Source organism: Filicampus tigris, chromosome 16 (genome assembly GCF_054856515.1).
Source record: "Filicampus tigris isolate MCC_2025a chromosome 16, RoL_Ftig_1.0, whole genome shotgun sequence".
Classification (NCBI taxonomy): Eukaryota; Metazoa; Chordata; class Actinopteri; order Syngnathiformes; family Syngnathidae; genus Filicampus; species Filicampus tigris.
The window spans coordinates 2,916,718-2,943,038 of NC_141232.1; the positions used below are offsets into that span (position 1 = coordinate 2,916,718).

At 44.6% G+C, this 26,321-nt stretch overlaps 2 protein-coding genes and 1 long non-coding RNA gene across 5 annotated transcripts; 1 reads left to right on the top strand and 2 right to left on the bottom strand.

Annotated features, from left to right (window-relative positions):
* Positions 1–1,008: 1,008 nt before the first annotated feature.
* Positions 1,009–6,202, bottom strand: hoatz (HOATZ cilia and flagella associated protein). Of its 2 annotated transcripts, none has more exons than XR_015090071.1 (2): positions 2,841–2,888; positions 1,009–2,565 (listed from the first exon to the last, which is right to left on the bottom strand). XR_015090071.1 is itself a non-coding variant. In XM_086055100.1 (2 exons), the coding sequence occupies exon 1, from the start codon at positions 4,790–4,792 to the stop codon at positions 4,343–4,345; it is 450 nt and encodes a 149-aa protein (XP_085911226.1). In that variant the 5' UTR covers positions 4,793–6,202; the 3' UTR covers positions 1,009–2,565; positions 4,334–4,342. The 2 variants fall into 2 exon arrangements, 1 of the variants encoding a protein (XP_085911226.1); XM_086055100.1 differs by lacking the exon at positions 2,841–2,888 and adding an exon at positions 4,334–6,202.
* LOC147134087 (myosin-11-like) lies at positions 5,823–26,299 on the top strand. 2 transcript variants are annotated; one of them, XM_086055085.1, is made up of 43 exons: positions 5,823–6,112; positions 6,883–7,129; positions 7,716–7,886; positions 8,819–8,975; positions 9,133–9,160; positions 10,288–10,387; positions 10,472–10,519; positions 10,602–10,694; positions 10,794–10,857; positions 11,195–11,293; positions 11,408–11,551; positions 12,111–12,206; positions 12,283–12,401; positions 12,495–12,647; positions 12,824–12,997; positions 13,079–13,252; positions 13,446–13,560; positions 13,639–13,832; positions 13,911–14,032; positions 14,237–14,306; positions 14,584–14,744; positions 14,839–14,947; positions 15,746–15,877; positions 15,960–16,166; positions 16,476–16,613; positions 16,673–16,796; positions 16,868–17,039; positions 17,991–18,203; positions 18,392–18,536; positions 18,624–18,830; positions 18,943–19,047; positions 19,707–19,859; positions 19,984–20,232; positions 20,636–20,848; positions 21,388–21,600; positions 21,749–21,910; positions 21,993–22,121; positions 22,760–22,848; positions 22,954–23,077; positions 23,552–23,760; positions 23,901–24,009; positions 24,099–24,271; positions 25,244–26,299. In XM_086055085.1, the coding sequence occupies exons 1-43, from the start codon at positions 5,991–5,993 to the stop codon at positions 25,503–25,505; spliced, it is 6,288 nt and encodes a 2,095-aa protein (XP_085911211.1). In that variant the 5' UTR covers positions 5,823–5,990; the 3' UTR covers positions 25,506–26,299. The 2 variants fall into 2 exon arrangements, with proteins under 2 accessions (XP_085911211.1, XP_085911210.1); XM_086055084.1 differs by lacking the exons at positions 5,823–6,112; positions 6,883–7,129; positions 7,716–7,886; ... (2 more) ...; positions 10,288–10,387; positions 10,472–10,519 and having other exon boundaries at positions 10,659–10,713.
* On the bottom strand, positions 6,395–19,770 carry LOC147134088 (uncharacterized). Its single transcript, XR_015090074.1, has 6 exons — positions 19,679–19,770; positions 17,955–18,181; positions 15,494–16,717; positions 7,994–8,070; positions 7,619–7,853; positions 6,395–7,089 (listed from the first exon to the last, which is right to left on the bottom strand). It is a non-coding gene; the product is annotated as an uncharacterized LOC147134088 (long non-coding RNA).
* Positions 26,300–26,321: the final 22 nt, after the last annotated feature.

Genomic DNA, 26,321 nt, shown 5'->3' on the forward strand with positions numbered 1-26,321 from the left:
TGAAACCCTAACCTCGGATTCAAACCCTAATTTGGAATCCTAACACTGATTTAAAACCCAATTTGAGCTACAAACCCAAATTCAAAACCCAAACCTAACCTTACCCAAATTGGAAGGCCAAAAATGACAACGTTCTTTTGCACAATCATGACTTTATGTTTCTTTGTTGTTTTTGCAGTCGCAAAAAGCGAAGGCTGACGCTGTGGGCACAAAACTGTCGCGGACGCCGTAAAGAGGGAGCAGAAAGTGCCACTAAAACGATGATTCGAGTCCCCCTCGGACCTTGTTAAATCATCTGAAAAAACAACGACAACACAAATGAATGCAAATGTGCAGCGCCAACCACTAAAGCGAGCAGTGTGTGCGTATGTGTGTGTTTGAGTGTGTTACGTAAGGCTGGCAGATTGTAAACAGCCGGGATTAAATTGGCTCTGAGATTTCGGGAGGATTTAATAATCCCGAGACAACTTTGAAAGCTTCCATCTCACGTTTTTTCCTTCTTATTTCACGACAGCTCATCGACCCTCCATAAAAATTGCAAACGGATTTTATTAAACCTAATTTACGCTAACCTAGGCTTGAAACCTTACTCCAGGTTTGAAACACTAATGTGACACCCCAATCCTGGCTTGAAACCCTACCCATGAATGGAAACACTAATTTGACACCCCATTTCTGTGTTAAAATCCAAGCCGCATCTTCCAAGATTTATTTGAAACTATAATAATCTTGTGTGAATTCCTAACTTTGTTTTAAGAGCCAAATTTGAAACTCTAACTCTGTGTAGAAAGTCATCCGTAGATTGTTAATACATGACTTGACTGCCAGAGTGACCTGTAAAAAAAAAAAAAAAAAATTACATACATAAGAATTCTGGCAATCATTTGTGTGTGTGTGTGTGTGGGGGGGGGGGGGGGGGGCGTGTGTGTGTGTAGAGTTCTGCAGTCATTCAGCTCACTTTTCATCTCCAAAGCAAACTTTGAGTGGACTCAACTTTTTCGGCTTTTATATTTTTGTGGGGGTTCTGCTTCCTGCAGGGCTCTCAGTGCCGTCCCAGCGCTCCCGTCGCGATGATGCAAGCGGCGGCAAGCGCTTTACAACTCCAATAAAAAGTGCAACAAATGGAAGAGCCAACAGAGGCTGTGCACCCGACATTCACCGGCCTGCACGAAATTGGGTCGACATGTCTATTATTAAAGTCAATAGCGCCCCCTGGAAAGTTAAATATATATAGATATATATATATATATATACTGTATTATGTATATCCCACAACGGCAGTTTCACAGATCCACACCAAATTGGGTGGACAGGAAAGGAAGCATTCCTGCAGTTGCTCACCTGAAAATTTTAGCACAAACTGTGGACGATAAAGGCAACGCACAAAGAAGTCTCAAGGACCAGTGCCCAAAATTGAACAGGAAGTCAGCCATTTTGGTTTGAAGCAAACGTTTTGAGCTAATTTTCCAAAGTGGGTTATAACACAAACAAGATGGCGGCTAGGCTGGTGAAGGTCGCTTGAAAGTGTGCGCCACGACACTTGTTCTTGGAAAGTCTTTACATGGCCACCACCATCAGACACACTTTACTAGCCGGCAATGATTTTATTTATTTGTTTCCCTACGACCAAAGCATGACTGCACAAGTGTTCATAAATGCAGCAACACGACCTTGCCTTACCCTTGTTTGAAATTTCAACCCTGGCTAGAAACGCTCACTTGAAACCGCAACCCAGGATTGAAAGCATAACTCTGTCGTGACTCTCAAGATCCCATCACAGCCTTGACACCCTAATTTGGACCCTAATCTTCTCTTATAGGCAACTCTTGAGAGTTGGGAAAATTCAGAGGGAGATTCTTCCGTCCCACTAAAATCTGAATATTGGGAACCCTTCCCTAATTTTGAGAGTTTGGGACGCGTTCGACTGTGTGATTATTACTGTCGTGTTGCATCATCATAAGATGCTCTCTTCATTCATTTGTATTAATTACTCTCACAGGAGCATTACCTCATCAATTAATGATCAATACGTGCGGAAATGAACTCAAGACACTTTAACACGATGAATAGAGGAGAATAATTATTGCATTATAGGAAGGATATTTCTCAGCATTTCATATCTTTTTTTCCAAAGGGAACGCAAAAGAAGTGAGGAAGATGATTAAATATGGATATTCTATTCACTGAATGGTATTCAGTGGCCTTGGTGCTGCTGTGTGAACAACTACTACCCTCTTATGGTCAACTTTCAACATTACAAAAGCTTTTGTGGCTCCATCCATCCTTGTCAAATACTTTTGACACAATTGCTGTGTTTTGAATAGATCAAAGTATTGTTCATATTTCAAGTAATAGCGGTAGTATAAAACTTACATTTAAAAAGTTAACCTTAAGCCCTAACTTGAAAACATAAAACAGTGCTAGGTGCTCAACTTCCCACCTCTGTGCCATCATTGAGGAATAATCGTCCATAGCCGTCGGTCCGCCTTTGTTACGGCACTGAGACCACCTCGGAAGCCGGAAAGTTGCTGGGTCAACTTTAAGCCGGACATTTGCAGTCGGTACCTTTCACACAAAACAACAACATGGGAAAACTTGTTAAAATTTGGATCTGTACAGACCGTGTGAAAGGGGCGAACATATGTGACAAATGTGAGGAAATTGGCATAATTTGGGAGTTTAGTGCCAGTTACAGTATTAGATGGATTATTATGGTTGCTTTTACATCAATTTTTGAACTGTGTATATACACAAAATTTAGCCTAAAATTAACCTGACATGAAATACATATGCTGTAGGCTACATTCAGTCAATTAAAAATACAAAAGTTATAAACATACCTGTCGAGCAGAAATGTTTCTAATTCCACATTGCTTCCGAATCCTCTCCGCTACCTGATGCTTGTTCACTCTGTTTCTGTTTGCTAATCTTATGTCCAATTATTATCAAACAAGGGCTAGACATTTCGGTTTTTTTTCCAGTGGTGGCTATTCCAAAATAGTTTCAGCAAAGCCCCTGAAACCCAAGCTAACAGGGTCAGCTCAAAGCAAACTGTTGGTACAATATGACAAATGATTTTTGGGGAGGAAACCTACAAACTACTCGACCCCAAACTAAAACGAAAACCTAAGAAACCACAGCATCATGTATAAGTCAAATGGCCATTGTACATATTGTCACGTGAGCATGTTGTCGAAATTCGCGGCATATTTGGACGTTTTCCTCCTCACGTGAGTGTCTCCTTATCCGCAGAATCGGCCTGGACTTGGAAAATGGCTCAAATGCTTTGTTTCGCTTTCTCCTGGCCAACTTTGGGTTGAGGATTTAGTCAGGGCTGGAAACGTTAAAGCAGTCGGGAAGCCCGATGAGCTTGAGTCAACAGTCAAGTCAGTCGCGTCTTATCCTATTATGGCAACAAGTTCAAAGTCACGTCGACTCATGCCAAGAACAGAAGCGTTCCTTGTAAACTGTAATCTACTATTGAATATGATGTAATCCAGAAGTTTCTAAAACTACTTTCAACAAACAAGAAGTCACATTGACAGTAAATTGTGAGGCAATCAAGTGCTGTCGTCATGAGTTCATGAAAAAAAAAAAAAAGCTTTATTGATGTCAAAAATCAAGTATCATGGTTAATTTTCATATTCAGGGGTAGCAGTCATAATATAATAATATATAATATAATAATATATAATATAGTAGTGTGTTGTTTTACAGAGCAACATTTTTTAATTAATTCCATTGAAACTTCAATTCTATTCACTAAAGAGTTGCTAATATTTCCATTCTAAGGGCTCATTTTTAATTTCCATGAAAGACCTGCAAGTGATCTGTCTTTGCAGTTCAATTGAATGTTTATGGGCTTCACATGCCACTATTTTGTCTTTATATTGATCATATCTCGGTTTTTAAGTATTTTAGAGTGGTAAAAGCCAAGTATAAATGTCCTTTGCTGTAGTTCATTTATATTATGGTGCGTTTAGTGCCTCCAGGTGTTCCTATGGGCTATACAAAACCATATTATGACAGACAATATTATCATATGGTGCATTCAGGGCGTTTTGGTATTCTAATACGTTAGTATTATATGCTGATGGTGCATTCAGGTCACAATACTGTAGATTTGTGTCCGATGGTGCTTTCAGGGTCTCCAAGTTGGCATATATGATGCTTAGTTTCAGGGCATCTGGGTATTCTAATAAAATAGTGTTGGTGGTGCGTCCATGAACTCATTGTAGTGTATTCTTGGAGACATGAGTGTGGTATGGTGCGTTCAAGTCCTCGAGGTATTTCAGCAGAAAAGTATCGTACGTTTCGTTCAGGGTATCCTGACCTGCGGCGTTCAGTCCAGTAGCCTGACCATCTCCTTTTCCATGTCCAGCTCGTTTGTCTTGTCTTTGGGCGCCTTTTCTCGGGGCGTTCTGGGCTTGAAGGCCGAAGAGAGCAGCTCCTTCTGGATCCTCTGCTCCCTCTGGCGCCGAAGCAGGGCCAGTGTCTCCTTCCTCTGGGCCGCCATGGCCAGGTAGCGCTGTCGCTCATCCTCCCGTGGCTGCGCGGCGTTCAGGTTGGGCGTCTCGGCGCGGCGCGGCCCCGTGTGGCCACTTCGCTCCGGCCGGGACAAGGGCAACCTCTGCGGGATGTCCGCCGACACCAGGCGGGACTCGAGCGGCATCGGCATGCACAAGGAGCTCCACAGCAGCCGGGCGTGGGATACGTCCTCCGGAGAGGAGCCGCTGAACACGGTCAGGACGTCGTTGCAAACGTCGCGTTTGCGCTCCGTTGGCGCCGACATGACAGCTGCAAGTTAATGGCAACTTCGCTGCCCAGGGCGTCGTTTGGAATGGTCGTCATAGCAACGACAAAGAATCCGGAAGATCACGAGCCCACCTTATTTTTTGACGTCGCAAAGTAACTTCCTGGTTCACGAGTTGAAGCGGAAGTCAATCTTTTTTTTTTTTAATATCTTCATTTAATAAATGTCAATTATAATAACAAATTGAACACAATTTGGGCGGAAGTCAATCACGTGTGCCAAATAGCCCGTACAGGTGACGCAGCTTGCTAATTATTTATTTTTTTGTTAATTAACTACATATAATAAATATACAAAATGAAAAAAAAATGTTGAATGAGTTTTATTATTATTACTAAAATAATGTATTTTACAGACTTTCCTGACTGTCCTCCCCAAGTATCAATGGGTCCCTTGGGCAGGCACTCTATGAGTGTAAGTTATTAAAACCATAATAGTACTTATTAAGATTGAAAATCAAATGTGGCTCTTGAGCACCAACGTTGGACCACTCACTATCTTTCCTGATTGCTGAATTGTTGCGTTGCTACCAAATTTGGACTAAGTAGGTCGGTCTGATGGTCCCGTTTCAGGCCCAGATGTCACGCTCAGGCTTGAGGAGGAGGAGGAGGAGGAGGAGGAGAAGGACGAGGAGGAGGAGGAGGAAGAGTAAGTTCCTCCCCATCTTCCCCATCCTCATCAGTGGCATCCACCTGCCGTGAGCTCTCCGTCTTGTTTGGCGTCAATCCTTCATCCTGCCCCGAGGAGCCCACCTGACCTGAGTACAGTGAGTGTCATTTTGCTCTTTATATTTCTTCAAAGGTCTCTTCTCAATTAACTGATTTCAGATGATTCTAAGATAAACTGTGACTTTTGAAATGCAAATGTAGTCCTTTACGTCTCTTTTAGATAACTCCAAAGGACTTTATCCCTTTCAAATCCTGGTTGTAAAAACGTGTTAATTGACTTTTATGAGAAAATGTACTTTTTTTTCCCTTCAGAGGAATTCCATAAAAATGTCCGCGTCAGGCACTGCTGGTCACTCTGTGGTGCCCTTAAATGTGATGTCAGCGTTTTGGTGTAAACGGCAAGCTTGGCTGGCCACGGAGGCTGCTGCACCTTATAAGGTAGCGCAGCGGGCGCAAGGTGCCCATCGGCCCACGGCGGGCTAGCGGGAGGCAAAAAGTGCCGGCCAAACATGGGCATCCTGGCATGGCACGTCTGCGTTATCCTGGCTGTGATTTTACTGGCTTTTTGGCGACTCTGCAACGGGAGGTCAAAACGTAGAGTGCCTCATTGTGGCCTCTACAGAGGAAGGCAGTAAGTAGCGTGCCGTAGAAATTCAACAATCCTGACAGTTAAAATAGAAGTGGATGCGCGATTTAGGCACGTTTTGAAGGTTCACTTAAAAAAAAAAAAAAAAAAAAAAAAAAAAAAATCTGAAAGACTTTCTATGGTTTTGTTGTGCTGTTCCATTAGCAAGCCAGAAATGTAAAAATGTGACTTGATTCTACTCTCTCAAGATTAGTCTCTTGAAAAATGTGACTTTTTTCTTGAAAAGAAAAAAGAAACTTTAGCATTAACATCAAATGTTAAACTTTATGTTTGTTAAAAAAAATACTATTCATATAACATACTCTCCCAAAACGTTTTTGGTCTCAAATATGTATTTTTTTTTTAAAATCATCAAATCTGATGATTACTGCTTTCTTATTTTAAAAAAATGAGATCTTGAAAATATTGCTGTATTTCTGGAAAAAATAAAATCCACCAAGGGAAAAATAATATTTTTTCTCCAAATTAAATGCATTGTTATTCTATAAAAGGTGTGCCTCTTTTCTGCAAAAAACAAACAAAAAAGTCTCGTAAAACCGGAACTTTTTTGTCTCTTGAAAAATCTAGCTTTTCTCTTGTAACTTTAAGACTACCCCCCACAAAAACCAAAACCTACAAAAATATTCTACATTTTACTTGAATAGTACGACTTCATTTTCAAAAGAGGACTAGTTTTTCTTTCGAAGGATATGACGCTCTTTCTGGAAGAACGTTTTTCCATGTTGGTTCAGGTTGTGGCGCTGGTGTCCCCTCAGGCCCGACGCTAATCGGACCCCATTCCGGGCAGCAGAATCCGATCCATCTTGCGGCGGTCATTTTGACGGGCACGTTGTGGACATGGCGGACCCGGCAGCGGACGACAGCAAGTTCCTGTTCCTGCAGAACGACTTCCGCAACAGCGGCGTGGCGCAGGCCGACTGGGCGGCCAAGAAGATGGTGTGGGTGCCGTCCGAGAAGGAAGGCTTTGAGGCCGCCAGCGTCAAGGAGGAGAAGGGCGATGAGGTCGGACCGAGGCTTTTTTTTGCTTCATTTTACTATCAACTGACGCTCATGTCACTTTTACACACTTTTGATTGACGCGGTCAACGTAGCAGGGAAAATTAGCGCCCCGATCCATTTTACGATAAGAATTTTACGAGGGATTTTTTTTCAGGAAAAGAAGTCATAAAACTGTGATATATGAGCATGTTTTACTCCCCCAAAATAAAGCAATATTTCTACACATTATTCTTGAAAAAAACAAAACTTATTTTCTTGAAAATTATTAGTTTTTTATGATTTTCTTGGGGATTGAAGAGTAATGTGACTTAATTTTGCTAAAATACTTTATAATATTGATCAACCAAAAAAAGAGATGTTTTCTTTTACTGTAACTGTTTCATTGAGTTTGCTACTTTTTTCTCTTGAAAAAATGGGACTTCATTTTGGTCAGATTGCTACATTTTCTCTCCAAATATGTCCTTTTACTTGTTGTTAAAGGCATTCCAGTACCTTTGTGGTGATGCTTCTACGAGCCGACTGTTGGCCAAAGCGTCCTTTGAGCGTGGCAATCGGCTGACTGTCGCGCGTGCATTGCGTTTGCTTGCAGGTGCTGGTGGAGCTGTCCAACGGGCGCAAGGCCACGGTGAACAAGGAGGACATCCAGAAGATGAACCCGCCCAAGTTCAGCAAGGTGGAGGACATGGCCGCCCTCACCTTCCTCAACGAGGCCTCCGTCCTGCAGAACCTGCGAGAAAGATACTTCTCCAGCCTCATCTATGTACGTCAGACGCAAACTCGCAGGCATCACCGATCGCCCGCACGCACGAGTCTACATTTGTCCGATTAGATCTGTGCGGAGTGCGAGAGTCTCCTCCGTTCACTTACATGGCAAGGACAGGTTTGATTCCATAGGAGACTGAGGGCTGGCTGTGAGACAACGGGCCACCGCAGCCAAGTGGAAACTGGGGAGACATCACATGACAAATTAACCAATGAGCAAGAAGTAGCGATTTCAATCATGCTGAAGATACTTAAAATGCGAAGCGACAATCCATTCTCAAAATAAAAACGTTTTTTCTTATTATAATCAGACTATTTTCAAAATTCTCACGACTTGGAAAAAAATACAAATTCATTCTCTTAAAATTTGTATTTGAAAATGACCACTCTTATTTTCAAAATATTTCAATTTTTTTTCTTGGAAAAAATATTACTTTCTTTTTGTGAAATGACCACGGGTTAACAAAATCCTAATTTTCAAAATATCAACTTCATGCTTGTAAAATTACATTTTGCTAGAGATGATTTCTTTATATTCAATTTTCCTTTGAAGAAATACAACTATTCTTCTAAGATTAGGACTTTGTCACTCAAAATAATACAACTTCATTCTTGTAAGAATTTTCCTCAAAATATAACTCGATTTTTTTTTTAATCTCAGAAAGATACACGCTTGTTGTTCACGAACCCTGAAGGGACTTTAAGAGTGCAGCCCTTGGAAGATTGTTGTTGTTCCGGAAGGATCAACAGGCTTACGTTTGCCTTTTTCCACAAAGTCTAATAAGGTTGAAGGTCCGCACTTGTGCCGAGGTGAAGACGTCCCTCCAAGTCCTTATATGAGCACGTTCTGCCAAGCTTGGCCCCGCGTTCTTTATCGCCCGCGTGGAGAATTTTGGGGCTGTTTTGACGTGTTGTCTCTGTGCACCGCAGACGTACTCGGGCCTCTTTTGTGTGGTGGTCAACCCGTACAAGATGCTGCCCATCTACTCGGAGAAGATCATCGACATGTACAAGGGCAAAAAGCGCCACGAGGTGCCGCCGCACATCTACTCCATCACCGACAACGCCTACAGGAACATGATGCAGGGTCAGCCGCCTTTCCTTTCCTTTCCTTTCCTTTCCTCTCCATCATCGCCTTACATGGAGCAGTGCCAGCGCAGCGTTGTTGTTGTTCGCATATTTTTAGACCGCTAATCTCTGCTGGCTCATCTTTGGTCTGTTCTGCTTGATTTCCCTCTGCGCAGACCGCGAGGATCAGTCCATCCTCTGCACGTGAGTCGCACACAAGCACGCAGCAACAGTGCAACCAACACGGACAAAGTATCCACATCAAAATCAAAAGTTTGGGAAGAACTCCAACAGAGCTTTACAACTGCTGTCGTACCACCGCCCACATTTTGCCAGACAAGTCATAACACCCAATTTGTTTTTCAAAACACATGACGCCTTTACACACACACACACCAATATAAAGGCCATCAATTTTCACTTTTTTTTTTTTCAAAAACAATTTCTGGAAAAAAATATATGAATATAGTTACATATAGTTAACATAAAAGGTCTCTGTGAAGATTATAATCCTTTTTTCTTTATTCACGAAACAAATACTTAATACTAGCAATATATCTTTTTTTAAATCTATTGTTGCTTTTTTTTAAATGACTATTCTCAGTAGGTTTCAACTTTTTTTCTCAAAATGATATGGTTTTATTCTAATGAGTTTATTCTCATAAACTTACATTATTTCTTGAAAAGGTAGTAACATTTTATCATGTAAGATTTCAACTTATTTCTTAAAAAATACAATCCTACCCGTGTAATAAAAAAAAAAATAACTCTAATCTTGAATGACTGACTTTCTCTCCCCAAAAGCACAAATGTATTCTCTCTTGAAAAATAAAACTTTATTCTAAAGATTATGCCTTTTGTAATTTTCAACAATCTATCCGCAACCCACCCTGATTGGCCTCATTTTAGGGTTCCGACCCACCAGTTGAGAATCACTGCAGGCAACACCACACACAAACACACTACCAGCCCTCGCGGATCCTGAGGTCCTCTGGCGCCGGCTTTTTATTTATTCCAAGGGTGAGGACCAAAATGCATGGCGAGGCTGCATTCAGCCGTTTTGGTCCTCACCTTTGGAATAGCCTGCCAGAGGACGTCAGGTCTGCAGAGACTGTTGATATTTTTAAGAGGAAGCTCAAGACACACCTTTTTAGTTTGGCTTTCAACAACTTTTAAATAATTTATCTTTTCTTTTGATTGAAGATAATTCTATGTTTTGCTTTGAATGTTTTAAAGCACTTTGAGTTGCATTTTTATGTATGAAAAGTGCTATATAAATAAAATGTGATTGATTGATTGATTAACCGGCATGTCTCTCTGCTGACGTCTAGTGGAGAGTCGGGAGCGGGCAAGACGGAAAACACCAAGAAGGTGATCCAGTACCTGGCTGTCGTGGCCTCGTCACACAAAGGCAAAAAGGAAGCAAATCCTGTGAGTTTCAAGAATAACAAAGGATCAAGAAGAGAGCCCTGGGGTGCTCCACCTTCATTTATGTTATTTTGTTATTTTTCACAGCCGGCACAACAGCAAACGCAACAACAAGCCGCCGGATCGCTGGCTTACGTGAGTATCAAATCACTTCAACGATACCGCCACGTTCCCGTTTCCACAGAGACGCTAACGCAAATCTCGCCTCGGCCCGCAGGGGGAGCTGGAGAAGCAGCTGCTGCAGGCGAACCCAATCCTGGAGGCCTTCGGCAACGCCAAGACCATCAAGAACGACAACTCGTCACGATTTGTAAATTGTCAATCAGTTCGTAAGTTGACACTCGCCACAAATTTGACGGGGAGTTCCCTCAGTAATTAAAGGTGTCATGTGACCCGCTTGTGTCCGCAGGGAAAGTTCATCAAGCTCAACTTCGACGTGACCGGATATCTGGTCGGCGCAAACATTGACACGTGTATCCTTGTTGTTTGCATATACATTTTCAACATATAAGGTATCGCGCAATGGGGCGGGGCTTAACTTAAATAGTAAGGAGATACTGCCAAGCTTGAATGCAAACATTTACAATTTTTTTTTAAAAACTGCAATGGCAGGGGCTTTTTCGAAGGAAGAACTTTATTCTCCTAAGATTACATTTCTCTTCTTTTTTTTTCTTTTTTCTTTCGAGTCCATTATGGCCCTAATAGTCCTTGGTAGTGCTTTGACGTCCTTTGACAAAATTTACAGAGGAGAACAATAATGGGATTTTGTTTTGTTTTAAACATCACTTAAGTTCTTCTTGACCTGATCAGACCTTCTGGAAAAGTCTCGTTGTATCCGTCAGGCTAACACAGAGCGAGCCTTCCACATCTTCTACTACATGGTGGCCGGAGCCAAGGACAAAATGAAAGGTGGGCAGACAAGCAAGTCAACTGGAGTCTTTTTCAGGCTGTAGAGGGTTGCCAATCATCCAGTTGAACATCAGAAATCAGGCTGGATTTCATTGGCACTGATTTGTGTTTCAGAGGAGCTTCTTCTGGAGGGCTTCAGCAGTTATCGCTTCCTAGTGGCGGGACACGTTGAGGTTTCCGGCATCGAGGATGATGAGCTGTTTGAGGAGACTTTGGAGGCTATGGAGATCATGGGCTTCACAGAGGAAGAGAGAATTGGTACACCCTAATATCTGCCGAGTTCATCTACACAGCAGTCTGTCACTTTATTCTGTTTGGAGTCCAGTTCCAGATGTTACTGAGTTCATGAGAATTATTTTCCAATTTCCCCTCTATTCTGGTTTGCCTTTCAAACTACTCTTAATAAATTGGTAAACGGTTTTGGTAGACCTTGATATGAGGGTTTATGTCTTCAGGTACCCTCTTAAAGAATGTACAAGGAACTGCCAAAGATTTGTGGACCAAAAATTTGTTGAACATATCAGGATGGATGTTAGGACCAGTTCCTGAGGTTCCACTGAGCAAGACAAACATCCAACTGGTGTCCATCCCTTATTAAAGCCAACATAGGTTCAAGGAATAGCAAATGCCAGATGGCAGCTTTGGAGTACCCACGTGTTACACAGGTTATACTGAGCAAGCCTTAAAGCTAACTGTACTTTGGGATTTTGGCCTTGGTGACTCAGAAACAGAAGTCCAGGTTATGAGAGCCAGATGGTGTTTATTAGTCTTGGTGATGTGTTGACTTTGAATGCATCTGTGCGGCCTGCTTCTGCAGGGATGTTGAAGGTGGTCTCCACAGTTCTCCAGCTGGGCAACGTCAAGTTTGAGAAGGAGCGAAACACGGAGCAGGCCACTATGCCGGACAACACAGGTAAACCTACCTCAGACTCTCATTTAGATTCTCAAGAAAAGCAAAACTCTTCCTTGTCTTTCCATGTTGGCACCAGCTGCCCAGAAGGTGTGCCACCTGCAAGGCATCAATGTGACTGACTTCACAAGGGCCTTCCTGACGCCCAGGATTAAAGTGGGCCGGGAAGTGGTTCAGAAGGCTCAGACCAAGCAGCAGGTGGGAAGTCCCGCAAGAGCAGACACAAAGATACATTACGCTGTCATCTGAACTCAAAGAAGCAACCTGTCGTCGTCTTCTCCCTTTCACCAGGCCGACTTTGCAGTGGAGGCGCTGGCTAAAGCCATGTACGAGCGTCTCTTTCGCTGGATCCTGGCCCGAGTCAACAAGACTCTGGACAAAAGCAAGAGGCAGTCTTCGTCCTTCCTGGGGATCTTGGACATCGCTGGATTTGAGATTTTCGAGGTGACTGATCACCTTAATGGAAAGTTACCATAATACAGGGCTTCAGACTAACTTTTTTTTTTTTTTACGAGGAGCATAGTGGCCCTTAACCTGAAACTTCAGCGGTGCAAGCAGAAAATTTAGGGGCAAACACAGTATGTCGACTTACAAAGTATTTTCTCCACTAATTTTCCCAGGACAACTCATTTGAGCAGCTGTGCATCAACTACACCAATGAGCGTCTGCAGCAGCTCTTCAATCACACCATGTTCATCCTGGAGCAGGAGGAGTACAAGCGCGAGGGCATCGAGTGGAACTTCATCGATTTCGGCTTGGACCTGCAGCCCTGCATCGAGCTCATCGAGAGGGGGGTCGGGAACAGCATTTGTTTTGGTTTTTCTCACATCATAAAAGTGATATTCTGTCCTTGAAAGCATACGCTGATGTTACAGAACAACCCGCCGGGCATCCTCGCCCTGCTGGATGAAGAGTGCTGGTTCCCCAAAGCCACGGACATCTCCTTCGTGGACAAGCTGTTGAACACGCACGCCAGTCACATCAAGTTCTCCAAACCCAAACAGCACAAAGACAAGCTGATGTTCACTGTTGCACACTACGCTGGAAAGGTGAGCATCAGCCAGCTTGACACAATAAGGCATAAGGTAACTTTGTGACAATAAACCAACAGGACATTGGCTAGGGTTCTACGATCCTGAGCAAGTTAGCACTTCTTTGCAATAGGCGAAACTCTGGTCATCTCACTGAAGGTTGTCTCCTTGCCACGTCTGTTGACACATGGTGTTGTCCTTTGCCTCCCAGGTGGACTACAACGCAGCCAGCTGGCTGACCAAGAACATGGACCCCCTGAACGACAACGTGACCGCCCTACTCAGTAACTCCTCCAGCAACTTCATCCAGGATCTGTGGAAGGACGGTGGGTCTTCTGCGGCTCTTAGTCCGGAGCCTGGACCTTGCATCTGACTCCGTCCCGCTGTCTCTTTCCCCTCATCAGCGGATCGAGTGGTGGGCCTGGAGACCATGGCCAAGATGTCCGATAGCTCGGCGCCCACCTCCACCAAGTCCAAGAAGGGAATGTTTCGTACGGTGGGCCAGCTATACAAGGAGTCCTTGGGGAAGCTGATGACTACGCTGCACAACACGCAACCTAATTTTGTGCGCTGCATCATCCCCAACCACGAGAAGAGGGTACACCAGTACACCCTTACACGTGTACACCTGTGCGACCGTACACCGGGCACTGATTGTGTGTTTGTGCTGCCACAGGCGGGTAAGATGGATGCCAACCTGGTTCTGGAGCAGCTGAGGTGTAACGGTGTGCTGGAGGGGATCAGGATCTGCAGGCAGGGATTTCCAAACCGCATCGTATTTCAGGAGTTCAGGCAGAGGTATAGATGTCTTTCCTCGACTTCTTGTTCTTTTATTCTTCATGTTCTTGCTGTTGTATTTCTTGTTTTTCTTTTTATTGCTCTTGGTTTGTTCTTTTCTTGCTCTTGATTGTTCTTGTTGCCCTTGTTCATCTTGTTCTACGTCTTGTTTTTTTGTTGTTGTGCTTGTTTAAGTGTTTAAGAGTTTTTCCTGTGCGCACGCAGGTACGAAATCCTGGCGGCTAACGCCATCCCGAAAGGCTTCATGGATGGGAAGCAGGCATGCTGCTTGATGGTAAGATTAAGATTCATATTGACAACTGAAAAGCCCCTTTGACACTGTGTTTTCCCCACATTGATTGATCGGAAGCTTCCCGCTATGAGCTCACCATGATACAAAATTGGAAGCTGGCAAACATGCGGGTCAACTTTCACCAATCATTCCTTGTCACAAGAAGCAACGCAGGAAAAAAACCATCTTCAAATCAAGTGGAAGAGTGAAGGCCTTATGGTCCATCACGTTGCCTATTGGCCCTGGCGTATAGATGATGTTATACATTGTTGTTTTCCAGGTCAAGCATTTGGACCTAGACCCCAACCTGTATCGCATCGGCCAGAGTAAAATGTTCTTCAGGACGGGGGTGTTGGCTCAGCTGGAGGAAGAGCGAGACCTCAAGCTCACCGTGATCATCATCTCCTTCCAGGCGCAAGCGCGAGGCTTCCTGGCCCGCAAGTAGGACACACACACACACAAGTAGTTGAAGTAGTTTTTCCTCAATGGCCGGTTTGTGGCTGTACCTAATCAAGTTTTTATTTTCGTCTCTTAGGGCGTTCAGCAAACGTCAGCAACAACTCAGTGCCATGAAGGTGATCCAGAGGAACTGCGCTTGCTACCTCAAACTCAAGAATTGGCAGTGGTGGAGGCTCTTCACCAAGGTTTGAGGCTCACCGACAAATTTCTCTCCAAACAACATGTTGCTAGCCTCATTAGCTTTCGAGGCTTTATAGTAGTAGCAAAGAGTTGGCTTTTTGGTCAGTCCATAGAATGTTCCAACCAGGAGAACCTGGTTAGCTTACGTTGTTAGTAGCATTATGTTTTTAGCATGTTGGTTAACAAGCTAACAGCAATTTAGCATTATTTTTTACACATAATACAAGCGCGTTGCCTACCTCAGAGTAAATAAAATGGGGTGCCTGTTGAGTCATTAACTAAAACTGTTGCAACCAGGAGAATACAGCCCCTTTAGTTTCACTTACCATTTTGACTCGCAAACAGCAGCATAGCATTACTGTATTTGGCAGATTATATGAGTATGTTGCTTACCTTGGAGCAGTCAAATTGTGCCAGTGGATTCAAATTATAACAGCAAATTGGCATTTGTGACATTTGTAGCTAGCCTCTTTAGCTTAGCATTACATTTCAATGAACAAGTTAACAACAAATTACCATTATTTGGCAGGTAATATAAGTACATGTCTTACCTGGGCGGAGACAAAAATGCACCTGTTGATTTTTGATGTCGTTGAATGTGGTCTGCCACAGAGGTTTTTTTTTTCAGAACAATCAGAGTAATATTCATCTGGGCTCGTGACTGCTCTGTGCTGTGATTGGCTAATCTGCTTTGGGGGTGTGGGCAACAATATTACAAAAAGTCATTTGGCGCAGACAATGGTGCTGCCTCTAGACTTTGGACGGAATCTGCCATTTGGGTTAGTTTTTGGGCTCTTCTCCAGGTGAAGCCCCTGCTACAGGTCACCCGTCAAGAGGAGGAAATGGGCCAGAAGGACGAGGAACTCAAGGCGGCGAAAGAAGTGGCGATCCAGAAGGAGACGGAACTCAAGGACATCACCCAGAAACACACGCAGGTATGAAACTTGGTAGACCTAAAAAAAAAAAAAAGTTTTTTTAAAGTCTCCACGTGAGCATGAGTGTGTTTTTGGTGCGCAGCTGATGGAGGAACGAGCCCAGCTGGAGAGCAAACTCCACGCCGAGACGGAGCTGTACGCCGAGGCCGAGGAGATGAGGGTGCGCCTGGAGGCCAAGAAGCAAGAGCTGGAGGAGGTCCTGCACGACATGGAGGCCCGGCTGGAGGAGGAGGAGGAGCGCGGCGCCTCCCTGCTGCAAGACAGGAAGGACATGGAACAGCAGCTGCAAGTTGGTTATCGCACACAAATACATCACTCAGTATTTTATATTCAATACAGAGCAGTGAGTCAAGTGAGGAATTTACATACCTCATAATTCACCTATGGAGCGGTTTTCAATTCAATTCAACCCAACAAGTTATAAACATAGAAATACATTTATACAATTCTTATTTACTTATTTGCTTCATCTATTGTATTATTGTTTTTATATTCTTATTATCCATTATTTTTCTGATACATCTTGTGTACCGTATATATTCGTTGAATTAGGTGTTTTGCCACTTTTTAAACATGTTTTTTTTTTTTTTAAACGCAGAGCATGGAAGCCCACTTGGTGGAAGAAGAAGACGCTCGTCAAAAGCTGCAGCTGGAGAAGGTTGCCGTGGAGGGAAAGGTGAAGAAACTGGAGGAGGACGTTCTGCTCATGGAGGACCAGAACGACAAACTGCAGAAGGTAGGAGGCCTTTTGTCTTACCATTGTGAGGTACATTCTTAAAAACAGACCCTTCGTAGGAGCGAAAGCTTCTGGAGGAGAGGGTGGCCGATCTGAACTCCAACCTGGCCGAGGAGGAAGAGAAGTCAAAGAACTTAACCAAGCTGAAGGCCAAACACGAGTCTATGATCTCCGACTTGGAGGGTCAGTCGCCAGAAGCGCACATTTTTCTCCAACGACTGTGTTCAAATGTGTCCTTCCTCTCTGGTGTCCAGTGCGTTACAAGAAGGAGGAGAAGGGTCGCCTGGACATGGAGAAGGCCAAGAGGAAGTTGGAGGCCGAGCTGGCCGAGCTCCACGAGCAGCTGGCCGACCTCCAGGCGCAACTAGCCGAGCTCCGAGCGCAGCTGGCCGCCAAGGAGGACGAGCTGCAGGCCACACAGGCCCGGTAAGACGGTTATTTTCAAACTGGGTTCCGTAAACCATAAATTGGGATTATGCTAAATAATTTGCACTAAATTATGTTGTGACGTTGGAACAAGTGCATACCTATTTTATGTATTGAGACCGACGCACTAATTAAGCATTAACATTTTTGTTGCAACCTTCGGCTCATACCAAACATAATAATATTTTTGGAGAACTTTAGTCTTCCACAGCATAATTGTGATTCCCGACTCACAAATTCATTGATTTTTGAATTTTTTTTTATTTTATATTTTTTATTCGAATTTATCATCCGTTTTCAACGAACTAACTACTATCCAAACTACACATTGTTTTTGTGGTCAGGCCAAGCCTTGTTCAATATAAAAGTAGTGCTTTTCCACCATCTTGTGGGATCAGAAGGCAATTATAAACATTTTGGGGGGGGGTAGCAAATTTTCTAGATTTTTTAGATTTCTCTAGATTAGTGGCAGGGATCCATCCCAATCCGACATGAATGAATTAGAAAAGAGAGAGATATGTCTTTCTCAGAAAAAAATACTTAAAAAAAAAAAAAACTTGATTCCTTCATTAATCCTCAATTTTAATATTAAAGATTTGAAATTTCTTCTAAGATTACACAAAAAATATAAAATTACAAAGTTTTACTGCAAAAACATATTTTTGTTATTGGAGAGATTTTTTTCCATGAAAAAAAAAAAAACATTCTCACAACGTTGAAACTTCTCAAGTTTTTTTCCGCCTGGAAAATAGGCAATTTATTAATTCCTGCTGCAACATTAAGGACTAAATAATAGTTACTGTATGTTCACTTGGCGTTAGCATTTTGACGGGGTTCTTGGAGAAATTGTATCCCTGAACCCCAGAACTTTGACAAGCCTTGTGGTATAAAGGCAGCAAGTCTAGTTCATCTTACCTGGCAATCCGACGCAAATGTTATGGTCTCGCGCAGTTTGGACGAGGAGACCAACCAGCGCGGCCTGGCAGTCAAAAAGGTTCGGGAGCTGGAGACCTTGCTGTCCGAGCTCCAGGAGGACCTGGAGGCCGAGAGGGGGGCCCGGGCCAAAGTGGAGGCGGCCAGGCGGGACCTTGGGGATGAGCTCAACGCCCTGCGCTCAGAGCTGGAGGACAGCCTGGACACCACTGCAGCACAGCAAGAGCTACGGTCAGTCTCTGGTGTTTCAGATAATCCAGATTATACCCCAGAGTGGATTTAGCACTTTATATGCAGCAATGATAGTTTTTAAAGTGCTCTATGAATAAAGTTGAGTTGAGTTGAGTTGAGTTCTTCAAGACTTATGAGGGTTTTCGTAGGCTAGACCATTTTAACTCCAGGATTTTGTGGTCTATCAGGGCAAAGCGTGAGCAGGAGGTGGCCATGCTGAAGAAAGCCATTGAGGAGGAAGGCCGCAGTCACGAGGCCCAAATCCAAGACCTGAGGCAGAAGCACGGCCAGGCGGTGGAGGAACTCTCCGAGCAGCTGGAACAGGCCAAGAGAGTAAACACCTGCCGCCACAGTTGTGCCACACAAATCAGTCAGGAAGTTCGTGCATTGTCATAAATGGTGTGAAATGGCCTCCCTCAGGTCCGAGCAGGTCTGGAGAAATCCAAGCAGGCCCTGGAGAAGGAGTCTTCGGAGCTAACTGCCGACTTGCGCTCCTTGGCTGCCTCCAAGCAGGACGTGGAGCACAAGAAGAAGAAGGTGGACGCTCAGCTAAACGACGTCAACGCTCGCTTCAACGAGAGCGAGAGGCAGAGGAACGAACTCGGGGAGAAAGTCTCCAAGATGACCGTATGTCAGAATGGACGGCCATACAGTCAACCCTCACTATTCACGAGGGCTCGGGACCAAAGCAGAACGGTTTACATGACGGCGGTCTTCTTGTGTTTTGTGGTCTTACAAGTTGGAGCTGGAAAACATGAGCAGTCTTCTGAACGAAGCTGAGGGGAAGAACATCAAGCTGAGTAAAGATGTTTCCGGGCTGTCCTCGCAGCTCCAAGACACTCAGGTGAACGACACTCATGTCAAATGGCAAGCAGTCGAGCATTATTGAAAATAAAAACTAATAGCTCATAGGCTACTGAGCAGCGTGTATTTCACTTTAACAAAGTGTAGTCTAGCTGAAAATACAAAGAACTAAATGGACTAAAGCTAGCTAAGACATAAGCTAAGAGGCAGCTAGGTTAGCAACAACACCTCTTAATTCTAAATAAAAGACCTAAAAAAATTAAATATAGCTAACAAGCAGGTAAGTTTCTCATTATTTAGCTAAAGCTCTTTAGTTTACTTCAAAAGCATTACTTAGCTTACTTTATTTTTGTTAGTAGTAGTTGAAAATATCCATCTATCCAATCTCTTCACCGCTTATCCTCGTCCATAAAACTAAGATAGCTAAAAGACAGCTAGTTTTTGCAATGCTGCTTAACTGGAAATGAATAAACCAAAATGAACAACAGGCAGCTAACACATAGCTAAGTTAGCACTGTTTAGTTGTCGTAAAGTGTGCCTTTACGTAATCTAATCAGGTATCCCTCTTTGTTTACAACACAATTGAAATAACCAAACCAAAATAATGTGTATAAGCTAACAGACAACAAACTGGCTAAACCAAAACGAAATAAATTGTCGTTGATTCCAACCTGTTTTTTGACGATGGTGACCCTGCAGGAGCTGCTGGCCGAGGAGACGCGTCAGAAGCTGAACGTGGTGGGTCGTCTGCGGCAGATGGAGGAAGACCGGATCAATTTGACGGAGCAGCTGGAGGAGGAAAGCGAGGCCAAGAGGGTCTTGGAGAGGCAGGTGTCCAGCCTCAACATGCAGGTCAGGAATAAAAGTCTCAGCAAATTTCATTTACGCAAATACAGATCCTGAGTGCAAAGTGGCCAATAAACACTGTGACAGAGTTGGCTTTTGACGTATGACCACTTCTGCTGCCTACCATCAGCTATCTGACTGCAAAAAGAAGCTGGATGAGTCCCTGGGCTCGGTGGAGATGCTGGAGGAAGGAAAGAAGCGTCTGCTGCGAGACCTGGAGGCGGCCAACAACGAATACGAGGAGAAGGCCTCCGCCTACGACAAGCTGGACAAGAGCCGCAGTAGAATGCAGCAGGAGCTGGAGGACGTCCTCATGGACCTGGACGGACAGAGGCAGCTCGTCTCCAACCTGGAAAAGAAGCAGAAGAAGTTTGACCAGGTGAGCTTGTGGTGATATTGTGGGTTTAGAGATCCAGTGGCACCTTCTGGACTTTCCAAATACCTGCTTAAATATACTAAGACTAGTGGATTCCGGACTCTTGATTGTTGATCCAATTTCCCGGACCAACCGCCTTGAAAGACGTGCTTCCATTTGTTTTCAGCCACACCACTTCCCTGGTTAGGATGATATTTCTGTGGTTGATCTTAATTTGTCCAACTCAAAATGTTCAGATCCCAGCACGCTCCAGAACTCCGCTGCCAATACCAGAGTTCCCTACTTGGAACACATCACCCCCCTAATCAAGACCCTACACTGGCTAGTCCCTCCATAACCTGCCCCCCACTTAACTCTGCCCTCGTATTATTTAACTTGACATCTCGTCTTTGGCAATGTTCTTCAGATGCTGGCCGAGGAACGAGCGGTGTCCTGCAAGTTTGCCGAGGAGCGAGATCGAGCCGAGGCGGACGCGAGGGAGAAGGAGACCAAAGTATTGGCTCTGTCCAGAGCGCTGGAGGAGAACCGCGACGCTCTGGAGGATGCGGAAAAGACCACCAAAAGCCTCCGAGCTGAGATGGAGGACCTCATCAGCTCCAAAGACGACGTGGGACGGAGCGTAAGTCAACACAAGGGCACATGGTCTAGAGCAGTGTTTTTCAAACTTTTTCAACACAAGGGCACATGGTCTAGAGCAGTGTTTTTCAAACTTTTTCAGTCGAGGCACATTTATTTCATTGAAAAAAATCCCGCGGCAAACCACCAGTTGAAATTGTGAAAAAGAAAAAGCTTATTTTAACAATAGAAGTGTTATATTGTTTGAATAAGCATGTTTTAACATTGAAGAATGACGTTATATTATAGCGTCTTGAATAGGAATTAGAAAGAAAAAAGTATTTTATAACGTTTCATATTGATACTTACTCAGTGTGAAACATGGGCCTGTTTGGCTGACTCGCTTGTCTCTAAACAAAGACAATTAGCTACCTGCTGCTGCCACCTGCTGGTATAGAAGAGTACTACAACGTAGTAACTACATGAGTACGCTGCCAGGTGCTAGACCGCACAAATGAGATCATTTCCCACGGCACACCTGACAATGTCTCGCGGCACACTAAGTTTGAAAAACACTGGTGACCATTTTTTTGGGACCTTCAGGTCCACGACTTGGAGAAGGCCAAGCGTGGCCTCGAGGCCGTGGTGGAGGAGATGAAAGCCCACATGGAGGAACTGGAGGACGAGCTGCAGGTGGCTGACGACGCCAAGCTGCGTCTGGAGGTCAACAGCCAGGCCCTCAAAGCCCAGCACGAAAGGGACCTGCAGGCCCGCGAGGAGGCCGGCGAGGAGAAGAGGAAGCAGCTGCTCAAGCAGGTGGAGCCATTCATTTGCTTGACTTGTCTGGACGATTGTTGTGAGAAAAAAAAAAAAAAATGGATCAGACAAAAATTGATCAAAAGCGCAAACGTGATTTTTGTAGGGATCAAAATAGGAATTTGGATTTTTGTGCAATTTTGGTCAGGTGCGCGAGATGGAGTCAGAGCTGGAGGAGGAGAAGAAGCAGCGCACTCAGGCGTCTGCCGGCAAGAAGAAGCTGGAAGGCGAACTGAAGGACACGGAGGACCAGCTGGAGACCACCAACAGGGCGCGCGACGAGGCGCTCAAGCAGCTGCGCAAGATCCAGGCCAGTTGGCCCGAGATTCCCGTCAGGTTTCTCACCTTGTCTCCGCCCCTGCTGACCGCGTCGGCGACTTGCGCCCCTTTAGGGCCAGGTGAAGGATCTCCAACGGGAGCTTGAGGACTCTCGCGCCGCCCAGAAGGAGGTCCTCGCCGCCGCCAGGGAGGCCGAGCGCAAATCCAAAGTCACGGAGGCTGACGTGGTGCAGCTACACGAGGTGCGGCGGGAGTGAGGCTCACCATCCGCAAGGCCCGCCGTGTACTTTGCGCGTCATTTTTCACGCACGACGAACTGCTGCTGGCCATCTTCTCTTTGATCCTACAACAACAGCATTCGTTCCAATTCCGATACGATTCCGGGGGATTCATTACCACCCTTATACCATACGTTCCAATTCCGACACGATTCAATCCTATTATGATGCCATACATGCAATTCATTACACATATGGCTCAATACGATTTACTCCTATTCCGATACGATTCGACTGATTCTAGTTATTATTCAAGGCATCCGATTATAATGCAATGCGATTCATTCCGATTATAATACGGTATGATTCATTCAGTTGTGAAACGATTATTCCTCTTCCGGTTCGATTCATGCCAGTTACAATATGACTCATTCCAATGTTGATAAGATTCAAGAAATTTCGATGGGATACGATTCATTCCAGTGACAATACGATACATTCCAATTATGATACAGTAAGAAACGATTCATTCCACTACGGAATGTCCTTATAAGGGAAATGCTCATCGCTTTTCCGAAATTACAGCGGGAACACTTCTTGTCTGTGATTTAACAAATGATTGAAGTCAAATCAAGCATTCTAACTGGACTCATGCGGTTCAGTTGCTGGCGGCGGCCGAGCGAGCTCGAAAGCAGACGGAGGCGGAGAGGGATGAGCTGGCCGAGGAGCTCGCCAGTAACTCCTCCGGAAAGTGAGCGCACCTTCCCATCCTTCCCCTTTTTAGAAGTCACGACGATGGCTTTCGAGCTTATATTGTCCGATGTGCGCACGGCTAGTTGTTGAACGCGTGTTTCAGGACCCTGCTGTCTGATGAGAAGCGCCGCCTCGACGCCAAGATCAGCCACCTGGAGGAAGAACTGGAGGAGGAGCAGAGCAACATGATCAACCTCAACGAGCGTCTGAGGAAGAGCCAGCAGCAGGTAGCGTCTGGAGAATTCTTTGTCAGGACAATTTTTTGTACCTTCTGTCGTCCAAAATGGCTTTCTGCTTAGGCGCGCTCATTACACTAACAAAGTGGATGCGGACAGTTTGGAAATTGTGAATTCGATTTCCATTGGTTTGATACAGCTCATTTTTTTGTGCACAAAAGACTTTTGATTTGACTATTTATTCTGGTGGTTTCCTACTTCCTGTTTTTGTTGAATTGCTGTCGGCTTGCTCGCAGGCTTCCCCAGGTTTTATTTTCAAACAAGGACTTGGATGTTGTGTGATGGGTCAGTTTGACTAGCAACTGGGTTTATTTGGTAGCTTCCTATACTTCCTGTTTTTGTTCCATTGCTGTTAGCTTGATAGAGCTGGTGATGACCACCTTGACTGCCGCGCTTCGCACACTAGTGTCAAAAATTTGTAGGAAACAGAAGGGACTTTCCTCATTTTCTACCTTGGGCGTGCAGGTGGAGCAGCTGAGCGCCGAGTTGACGTCGGAGCGAGCGTCGTCGCAGGCCAAGGAGGCGGCCAGGCAGCAGCTGGACAAGCAGAACCGGGAGCTGAAGGCCAAAGTTCAGGAGATGGAAGGCCAGGGCCGAACCAAGCTCAAATCGTCCGTCGGCGCCCTGGAGAACAAAGTGAGGGAGCTGGAGGAGCAGATGGAGGCGGAGAGCAGGTAAAAAGAGGACGAGCGATGCGATTCAATTTCGTTCACTCCCTTTTCGATATGATACCAATCATTCCAATTCTAGCGTGATGCATTTGACGTAATTTGAGAGTAGCGGCCGATAGTACTGATGAAGAGGATGCTTGTAGGGAGCGTCAGGCCGCCACCAAGAACCTGCGTCAGAAGGAGAAGAAGCTGAAGGACTTGAGCGCACAGATGGAGGACGAGAGGAAGCAGGCGCTGCAGTTCAAAGATCAGGTGAGCGCGCACGGGGGGGGCCCCCGAAGGCAACACGCGAGCGGCGCTCGCTGACGAGATGGTGCCGGCGCGGTTTGTGTCGCGCGCAGGCCGAGAAGAGCAACGTGCGCGTGAAGCAGCTGAAGCATCAGCTGGACGAGGCGGAGGAGGAGGCGCAGCGCATGGCCGCCGCCCGCAGGAAGCTGCAGAGGGAGCTGGACGAGGCGGCCGAGGCCAACGACGCCCTGGGCAGGGAGGTCGCGGCGCTCAAGAGCAAACTCAGGTGACACGCGGCAGCGACGCATGTAGGAAAAAAATGAATGTGAAGGCACGCTTAGATAAGTAGGATAAGGGAAAACATTGACAATCAACATTGGGGAGGAAGGCTATTACCGTTTTCTGTACATAAGCAAGCATATACGTTCGAGTCTTACAAGTTGGACATATCGAGAAAAACGTACCGGTAGCTTGTTGAGAAAAAAAGTTGTAGATTTTGGACAAAGGTCATTGTATTTCTGACAACAACTCATATTTGGGAGGGGAAAAAAAATGTATTTGTGGAAAAAAAAAATCCAGTTTATTAAAACTACGACTTAATATTTTATATTTTTAAAAGTAATAATTAATATTTCCCCCCAAAACTATTTTCTATAAACCAATTGTGATGCAATGTTTTTTGTTTTTTTTTTGAAAGTTGGAAAAAAGTTGAACAAAACAAAAGTAGTGCATATTTTGGGGGAAGTTGTATATTGAGTAGTAAAGTCATTAAAAACATTTTCGGAAAATTTCACTTTTTGAAGTCATATTCTCTATATCTCCAAGTCATATTAAAAAAGGTTTCTCTGAACATTCTCTGGTAAAGCTTTCTATGAAAAACGTTTTTTAAAAAGTTTTATTTTTTTAAAGACATTCCATAAAGAAGTTTTATTTTTAAGTTCTATCTTGAGAAAAGTTTAAAAAGCCATAAATGTTCTAGAAAAGAAAGCTTTCTTCCAAGTCGTATATTCGGTACGCAAGTATATATGCTTAAATAAGTTGTATATTTTCTCAAAAAAAATCTTTCTGGACGTAGACCAATAGTCCCATTTCTGAAACTTTTAGATTTCTGAGAACACTGTACATATTCAAGTTATATCTTTTCTAGAAAAGTCATCCATTTCATTTCCACTTACCATTTCCTCCAGATGTCAGCACTCCAAACCTCCTGCTTGTCACTCTTCTTCATGGAAACCTTCCTCCGGTTTGTCTTCCACAGGCGTGGCGGCGAGGCCAGTTTCGGCGGCCCCAGCCCTCGTAGCGGCGGCGGCGGCGGCCTCGGCGGAGCTTCCATCAGGAGCTTGGGAGCGCTGACGGGAGGAAACGTCGGCCGCAGCAGGAGCACGATCGTGGAGAACTCGGTGGAGATCCCCGAGGAAGACGAGGAGGAGGAGAAAGCTCGCTCGCCGTCTCCCGCCGCACGAAGCTCCCCGCCGGAGGCCTCCCAAGAGGAGCTCCACCAATGCCCCCCCGATGAGTAACCAACCCAAGTTAGGGCGCCACCTGTTGCTTTGACATGCACTTCACCTGTCAAAACACTCAAAACATAAGTAGAGGCAAATCGTGCAACATAGGTCGGAATTAGATAGGGTTACATATATTTCTTGTGTTATATTTTAGCTAGAAAATTTGAATATTTGACCACAAAGAGCAACAAATACTGTAGCTTGTCCCACCAAATGCTATTATTGGACAAAGCATTGAATATTTGGACACAAAAGTGCAAGATCGGTACAGCAAAATTCAATGTCAAAGATATCTCAAGGGAGTCCATACAACAACAACAACAACAACAAAAAGTACAAACTTCAAAACATTTTCAGTAAACGCGGATAGAAATTCATTATATGGTCCCTATGGGGAACGGGGGGGGGAAATGTTGGGGAGAAAATTTTTTTTTTAAATACCCAAAACTCATTTATTTGGTCTGGCACCTGGGGGGGTCCAAGCATATTTCGGGTGGACTAGTGCCCCTGCGGCCCAACCTCTAGCTCTGCCAGTGTATATTTGGCGCCACCAAAGTGCAATATTTGTCCAAGAAAATGCAACCAAAAGTTCTATTTTGACACCAAACTGTCGTACTTGGCCCCGAAAACACTCGTTTTGCCATGTAAACACGAGCTTTGCTCACGAGTGCTTTTGACCGAACACATTTGAAATATTTCTTGACACGTGTTGTTGTGAGTTTTGAGAGTTGCGCACTTGCCAGACACTTTGTGACACGTTTGGATTCAAACACCGAAGACCATTAAAGTATATTTGCAGCCTCCTCTAATTGCATTGCCTCTTGTCTCATT